This window comes from Loxodonta africana, chromosome 4 (genome assembly GCF_030014295.1).
Source record: "Loxodonta africana isolate mLoxAfr1 chromosome 4, mLoxAfr1.hap2, whole genome shotgun sequence".
NCBI lineage: Eukaryota > Metazoa > Chordata > Mammalia > Proboscidea > Elephantidae > Loxodonta > Loxodonta africana.
This window is the reverse complement of record NC_087345.1, coordinates 87914261-87922478: the sequence shown is the minus strand read 5'-3', so window position 1 is coordinate 87922478 and position 8218 is coordinate 87914261. Positions and strand designations below refer to the sequence as shown.

General features: G+C 54.3%; 1 protein-coding gene across 1 annotated transcript; it reads left to right on the top strand.

Moving 5' to 3' along the window:
- The first annotated feature begins 907 nt into the window (after positions 1-907).
- On the top strand, positions 908-5867 carry HOXC10 (homeobox C10). Its single transcript, XM_003405060.4, has 2 exons — positions 908-1915; positions 4974-5867. The coding sequence occupies exons 1-2, from the start codon at positions 1165-1167 to the stop codon at positions 5249-5251; spliced, it is 1029 nt and encodes a 342-aa protein (XP_003405108.1). The 5' UTR covers positions 908-1164; the 3' UTR covers positions 5252-5867.
- The last annotated feature ends 2351 nt before the right edge of the window (positions 5868-8218 follow it).

Genomic DNA, 8218 nt, shown 5'->3' with positions numbered 1-8218 from the left:
TGGTTTCCCATGTGATACGTGAGTCTCCCAAGGCAGCAGAGGTTCCGCAGGTTCCCTCTTTCTCTCCGGAAATATTCGCTGTTTTAGTGGGGGCAAGGTCAAGCCGAAAGCGAGTGCCGCCAGGGTCTGGAGCAAAGTAGCCGAACCGGCCCCAAGGCCAAAGCCTTCCCTCCCCTGAGCTGGTGGTGACCCAGGAGCTGCCCACTCCCCCAGGTCCGGGCCGCAGCTCTGGGTCGGGGAGCGGGCGCATCTGGTCGCCCGCTTCCTCGTCCCCTCGGCCCCTACATCCACTCGCGACCTCCTTTCCCGAGCAGCCCTGAAGTGACCCGTGACTCCCTCCCTGGCTCACCCCAGACACTGAAGCCCCAGCCAACTCCCGCAGAGAACCTACAACTCAACCAACCTCCGAGACCCGCGGTCCTCCGAGCGCCCAGCCCCCAGGGCTAAGCCCGAGGGACGAAGAGGCAGGGAAGCAGAAACTTTAGTCTTGTTTGGGGTTCTTCAACTTTTTCTCCCTTTCTCTGCCCTCCAGAGTATCCCCCAAAACCTCAACCCTACTCCCACCCCAAGGGAAGAAGCAAGGGGATTAGAGGAGAGGAAAAGAGGTGGTGAAGAAAGGGAAAGTACCTGGATCGTGCCTTGACCTTTTAATTTGAATTTGACTGTTTTGAGCCCCGAGTTGCCTCGCTCTCCCGCACTCCGGCATTTCCCCCCTCTCCGCCCCCCTCTCCCCAGGAGTTACAGGCTGGTTCCCGGGTAAACAAACCCCACTCGCCCCAGAACCCTCTCTCGGTCCCCCTCCACCCCCTCCCGCCCCTTCCGCCCCGGGGGCGCTTTCTTTGTTCGCAGGGAAGGGCTCCGGCGCCCCTACCCCGAGGCGGCTGCTAGGTGGCGCTGTTACTCCACGCTCCGCGCTCCGCCTGCCGACAACTTGACCCCGCTGACGTCACGGCTGTCTGAATCATCAAGGCCATTTTCAAATCCCATTGGTCTAGCCGTCACATGGTGAGGCCCGAATGCGCGGATAATTATGGAGCTGATATTTCCCCCCTCCCCTTCTTTTCCCTCCCGCCCCTCCAACCACCCCCCCTCCCGGATGGGGAAAAAAAAAGATGTCAGCTCCTCCGCTGTAGTATTGCTCCTTAAAAACCCCTCTCTCTGAAAATGACATGCCCTCGCAATGTAACTCCGAACTCGTACGCGGAGCCCTTGGCTGCGCCCGGCGGAGGAGAGCGCTATAGCCGGAGCGCAGGCATGTATATGCAATCTGGGAGTGACTTCAACTGCGGGGTGATGAGGGGCTGCGGGCTCGCGCCCTCGCTCTCCAAGAGGGATGAGGGCGGCAGCCCAAACCTCGCCCTCAACAACTACCCGTCCTACCTCTCGCAGCTGGACTCCTGGGGCGACCCCAAAGCCGCCTACCGCCTGGAACAACCTGTTGGCAGGCCGCTGTCCTCTTGCTCCTACCCACCTAGTGTCAAGGAGGAGAATGTCTGCTGCATGTACAGCGCAGAGAAGCGGGTGAAAAGTGCCCCCGAGGCAGCTCTCTACTCCCATCCCCTGCCGGAGTCCTGCCTCGGGGAGCACGAGGTGCCGGTGCCCAGCTACTACCGCGCCAGCCCGAGCTACTCCGCACTGGACAAGCCGCCGCACTGTGCTGGGGCCAACGACTTCGAAGCCCCTTTCGAGCAGCGGGCCAGTCTCAACCCACGCGCCGAACATCTGGAGTCCCCCCAGCTCGGGGGCAAAGTGAGTTTCCCTGAGACCCCTAAGTGCGACAGTCAGACCCCCAGCCCCAATGAGATTAAGACGGAGCAGAGCCTGGCGGGCCCCAAAGGCAGCCCCTCGGAGAGCGAGAAAGAGCGGGCCAAGACCGCCGGCTCCAGCCCAGACACCTCGGATAACGAAGCGAAAGGTAAGGCCGCCTGGGCCGCGGGCCCGGCTGGGACGTTAGGGTACTTGGTCTTCGTGTCTGGGCCGGGAGTGAGGTGGGGGCAAGGGTTGGGCCCAGGGGGCCCGGGACGGTCTCAGAAATGAGACCCGGGCTTGCGACTCTTGTCTGCTAAGCGCCCGGTAAGCGGCGACGTGGAGGTGCTGGGCCGGCTGCGGCCGTGGACGCTGAGGCGGGGTGATGCGCACCACGGACAGCCTGCGGGTGCCTTGTGCTGCCCAGGGCCTGTGACTACTCCCGGGTGCGTGAGGGCTTTGGTTTGCAAGCTCTAGGCTGGTGTCCTAGGGGGCTGATTTCCCCCCACCCCCGCCTGCTCAGATCAGAGGCTTGCAAAAAGCTTAAAATGGCGATCTTGGGCCAGAGGCTAGGAAATGATTGGGAGAAGGCGGATTTCGCTTTACTGCGTTTGCCCAGTTGAAAATTGTTTCCTGCGAAACCGCGATTTGTTGTTTGTGGGTCTGATTTGTGCGTGCGGTTTGGGCTCCTGCGGTTTTTGGTTTGCCCCTGGCCTCTGGCAGTCGGGCTGGGGCCAGAAGAGGTGTAGGTGAAGGGGTGCCCCGCCACTTCCCTCCTGCCCCCAGACGCCCCGCTCGTGGATGATGTTGGAACAGGGCATTTGGAATGTTGTAGGTTGTTTTATCTCCCCTTCAAATTTTTTTCTTTTCCTTTTCTCTAGTTAAATTAAAAAAAAAATTCCCCTTTGGTTTCCAAAAAGCAGCTTACAAATGAGCGGTTGCAAAATCTCTCTGTGTGTGGCAAGCGGTTTTATCCTGAAAGGGAGAGTGGCTTTGGTTGGATTTCACTGTGATTTTTGGTTGAAGAGAGAAAGCCTAGCCAGAGTACAAGCTCAGGGTTCAAGATTCATTTCTGCTGCAGGAACTGGGGGCCTCCAGAACCTTTCTCTGGCATCTGGAGAAAGGATGTGGAAGAAACAGGGGCAGGGGAAAGAGGCTGAGGGAAACGACTTTCCCTGAAAAGTTGAAGCAAAAGGCATCTGAAAAGGCCCAACGGGGAAGAATAAACCTGCTCCCCAAGAAACTAGCTACTGGCTGCCGTGTATATAAGAGTAGCTCTTTTGGGTGAAATATTGAGAGCGGAGCAGGCTGGGGGTGGCCTGGATCTTGTGCTTTGTATATGGATGGGCACACACACATGCCTGGCAGCCAGCTGTGCCACACTCACACACACCCGTCTCGCATTCTCTGCGCACACTCACGCATACCCGCGCGCACACGCTCATACACACACGCACTCTTTTGGCGGGCAAGGGCAGAACCTCACCTGCTTGGGTCTACTATGCAAAGGTGGCCTTGCAAAATCAGCCCATAGAGACCCTGGCCTGAAGATGAACATGGGTATGTGTGTCAGGGTGAGGGGGCATGTATGCATTGTGAAGATTTAATTTTACACCTGCTCCCCAGACCCTCAGCCTGGTTGGGGTTCAGGTTTCGGGGAAGGAAAAGCTGTGTTTTAGCTCCACCAAAAGCAAAGTCAAGGTTAACAAACCTACCTCCTAACTCTCGCTGCCCCCATTCCGGTAGGCTCCCCTTTCCCACCTGCCCTCCCCATCACAGCTGAATCCTCCCCCCACCCCCACCTAAATCTCCCTCTGCAGGCATTTTGCCTGTGCCCTTCTTGCTCCTCACATTGGTGTCTTCACCAGGCCAGAGGCAAAAGGGCTTTCAGCCAAATTTCCCCATTTGTAAATTCTCCTTTCTCCTCAAGCCCCAATAAGAAGATAAACAGGACAAAGCTAGATGTGGAGAGCCCTTAAACAATTCAAAAGGAAGCTGCAGGTGCAGACATACAGGGAAGAATTAAGAAAATTCAAATTTTTTAGACTGCAGGCTCAAGTTTGCATTTTTCTGGTGTTTCCTGCCTCATCTGGAGTCCCCACACCATCCCTAATCAAGATACGATCCAGGTACTGGGCAGCTTCTTTGGGCATAGGGAGGAGATCAGAGCCCAGGGCAATCAGCAGAGCCCTTTCCTGGGCGCCCCTCTCAGGTCTCTGGACTCTGGGTTTTTCCCTAGAAAAGATATGCAGAGTCCTTTTACTGTTTGAGGAGCAGGACTGGCTCATTTCAGCAAGAACATGTGCCAGGAAGAGAAGCTGTCAATAAGATAATGAGAAATGCACACAGTATTCTAATATCTCCTTGTATAAATGGACACTTGTATATATCTCTCTGTGTGTATATGTATGCAGGTGTGTGTGTGTGTATCTCTACAGGTATCTGCATCTGCATACAGGTTTACATAACCATATACACACAGACTGGGCAGGAGATTTCCAGGAGACTGCATTTCCTCAGGTTATCTGTCCCCCTTGACCTTAGCTCCCATGGCAAGGGCAGTTGTCTGAAGACCCTCAGCATGCCCAGAGCTGTTGTCCCTGACCTCTGCTACCCATACAAGCTCCCCTGTCCCAGCTACACATACCTGTGGAAAGGGCCAGAAGAGGAAGAGCTGGCAATGGGGAAATCAGATGGGATCAAGGGATGGGGACTTGGTGCAGGGGTAGCTGCAATGGCCTCTGGCCACAGAGTCTGGGGAGAAATCCCTCCACTGAATTTAAAGAGGTCTAAGTTCTCTGGGAATTGCTCTGGACAGTGGGTGGACTCTGTACTAGGGTCTTTCCTTCTGGTTGGATTTTTCCAGAGCTAGAGTGGAGCAGAGAGGAGGAAGGGCCTGGTGAGGTTTAGGGCACCCACCAGGGTCAGCGAGCTAGGGGAAAGCAAGAGTACTCAGCTCTCCTAGGTCAAGGTGGACTTGGGTAATTTAAATTTAATAAATGCTTTAGAGGAAAGAAACTCCTCCTTTTCGGCCCTGTCAGTCTAGCCTCCAAAGACATTCTAAGAGCCTTGCGCCAGAGAGGACCCCACCAGCCAGGCCTGTGGGGCAAGAGCATCTCCCCTGTGCTCCCTCCACTGCCCCCACAGCAGGCTGGCAAAGGCTGCAGAGCACTGAGAGGGTTTGCATCTTCAAGAGATACTTATGTAAATAATGTTATTTTTAACAGAGGAGATAAAGGCAGAAAACACCACAGGAAATTGGCTGACAGCAAAGAGCGGAAGGAAGAAGAGGTGCCCCTATACTAAACACCAGACGCTGGAATTGGAGAAAGAATTTCTGTTCAATATGTATTTGACGCGAGAGCGCCGCCTGGAGATTAGCAAGACCATTAACCTTACAGACAGACAAGTCAAAATCTGGTTTCAAAATCGCAGAATGAAACTCAAGAAAATGAACCGAGAGAATCGGATCCGGGAACTGACCTCCAATTTTAATTTCACCTGAGCTCTGGGTCTCCCCTCCCCCTCTCTTCTCCCCCTCCTTCCTTTCCCCACCTCTCCTCCCTTTGTGCCTGGTGGTATATATATATTTTTTCCTCCCTGAGTATAAATGCAACATGCCTGCAAAAAGGCAAAGACCTCAGACTTTCCTTCCAAGGGACCTATGGTTTGTGCTGCGAGAAGATGCTTCCACCTAAAGCATGAGAAATGGGGCGCCAGGGGGCGAGGGGTGTGGTGTGTGTCTGCATAGAAGGGGTGGGAGTGTGGCTGGTGTGTGTGTCAAGCCCTCACTCACCCACACACTCACACACAGCATCCTGTTATCCATGCAAAGTTGAGGTGGAAACCACTGGGTTGTAGGGGGAAAAAGAGGGAAAAAAATCAACCAGAGAGGGTCTGTAATCTCACAGAGCACAGTCAGAATTGCTCCTTCCTTGCTGCATTTCCTCCTTAGAATAATAGACATTTTGGAAAGTTCGGCTAGTGTTTGTGTGTTTGTCGTAGCGCCCAGCGCCTCCACCGAAACCCTCTCAGTGTCTTTATCTCCCAGTCGCTCTGAGAATCTGCTTGAAGTCTCGTATTTGTACTGCTTTTCTCCCACCCCTTCCAACACCCCCGAATCCCCCATCCACTGACATCTCAGAAATTCCATCCAGAGGAACAACAACAAAAAAAAAAATTAAAAAAAAAATAACAGCAAAGCAAAGACCCCCCCCCATATCACCCCTTCCCTGCCTGGGAGTTGTGTTATTTAAAGATATTCTGTATGTTGTACCTTTTGCATGTGGCTTCCTTAATGGAGAAAAAAAATCCTAATAAATTTTCAGAATCCTAATCCTCAAATGGGTGGTTTTTGTTTTTAGTGTTTTTAGCGACACCCCCACCCCCAAAGAGGCTGAGTGTGTGCATGTGTGTGTTTTGTATTTGACTCATCTCCTAGAGCCTTTCTAGAATGTCTCTTGGCGGGTTTAATGTAAGTGAGAGACCATAACGTTGATTTAAATATTATCCAGGTGACCACAATAAGTCAAGGTCATAAAACAGTAATGTCAGGACGGTCTTGGTGCGCGCGAGAGGTGGATTTTATGATCTGCAAATATAATGTGGTGCTGCAGTAAAAGATGCATTTAAAGGTGACTGGAGGAGGGAAAGAGGCAGAGAGCAAACTGCAATCTTGAGGAGCAGACGGATCTGATTGCCCAGGGTGCTGGGCTAGGCGTACCCCACTGCTGCTTGGGGGGGACCCCAAGAACCCCCCACCCATCCAAGGAGAGGAATAAACTTAACCGCCGGAGGGGGACAAGGAGCTCAGCCCCCCTCCTCGACAGCAGCAGCAGAAGCGCCAGCAGAGGCAGGAGGCGGAGGCAGCGACAAGGTAAGAGAAGCGGTTTCTTTTTCTTCTCTTGGCGGCAGAGTAGGGACTGGCGGCATCCCCAGGTGCCCAGCGCACAGGGGGCAGAGCAGAGAGGAAGGTGTTTCTGAGGCACTGGGCTTGCTGAAAGCCCAGGCTCACCTGGCGGCCACAGGAGACAGAGGGCAGTGGCAGCGAGCTCCCTCTCCTCCCAGCCCCGGCCCGTTGCAGTAGGGTTTGCCGACGGTAAAGGGGTGAATTGGTGATTTTTGGCTTCTTTCTCCTCTCAGGCACTTAGGGTCGCCTTGAGGTCGACACAGGGGTCTAGGTGTTGCTCTGTCTGGTTGTCTGCTGGGGGAAAAGGGGTACGGGTTCCTGTGAGAGCTTTGGGGTTTGAAGCTTAGGTTTTCCTGCTTTTTGCTGATTTGGGTGTGAGCCTTGTGTAGACTTCCCATCCCCACGCTCCTTGGCTACAGGGCTTTGCCAGGCAAGTGGCCTGATTGGAAGTGGCTCTGGAGCACAGGCGCCTCCGTTCAGCCACACGTAGATGCCAGAAGCAGGCGCTGAGCTGGGGGAGGCAAGGAGCTGGGAGAGGGAGCCTGGAAGGAGAAACAGATGAACAACACCCAGCTAGAGGGTGGAAGGAAGGTCCAGCTTCTCCCAGGGCCAGGGCCAGAGGCAGGGGACTATCTCCACTGTGGTTCTAGGAACGGGATGGGGATTTGTTGGCTAGCAGTCCCATTTCACCAGATTGTCCCTGAGCAATTTTCTTAGAACAGAACCTGATGAGGCAGTCAGACCCCCCTACCCACCTAGCCACCCAGAGTCTACTCTTTAGTCCTTAGGGAGGTTGTGGGGGCGGAAAGGGGGACGGGGCTGAATTTCTTCCTTCCCCAACCCCCTTCCCTTCTCCGGATAGATGCAAAGCCGAGTCTCCCGCCCTGCTTGCTCAGCTGATCTGTGGCTTAGGTAGTTTCATGTTGTTGGGATTGAGTTTTGAACTCGGCAACAAGAAACTGCCTGAGTTACATCAGTCGGTTTTCGTCGAGGGCCCCAATCCACCAGACCTGCTCCCTTTCTCTCCAGCGGGGCTGCCCCACAGCCCCCTCCCACATAGGACAAAGCGGGTGTACACTAAGGAAGGCCAGCTATGAGTGGAGCTTTGGGACAAGTCTGAGGAACCGGCTTTACACTGTTCCCTCCTCAGCCTGTCCCAACCCCTGTGACTGAGGGAGAGTTTTTCCTTGCAGCTATTGTCTCCTGGGCCCAGCTGATGGAGACAAAGAAGGTGCAACCAATTCCTAGGAAATTCAGGAGTTTGAGTTAGAGATGGCCTGACGGACCAGCTCAGTTGAGCAGCAGGGTGGGGTGGGATCATCAGGAGAGAGAGGGGCACAGAAAGAAAAGGGAGTCTCTGGAGGGGTTAGTTTTTCTCATCTGCCATCTCCAAGAAAGAATCTGTCTCCAGTCAGCTGGGACTGGAGCTTCCCCTTCAAAAAGCGGGGTGCCTGAAGTCTCAAGAGTTGGGGAGCTCTGAGTGCACACAGCCACCTTCCATTCCCCTTCTATAATTCTGTCTCCAGGGGAAAGGGTATCTTCAGGATGTTGGGAGGTTAGAGG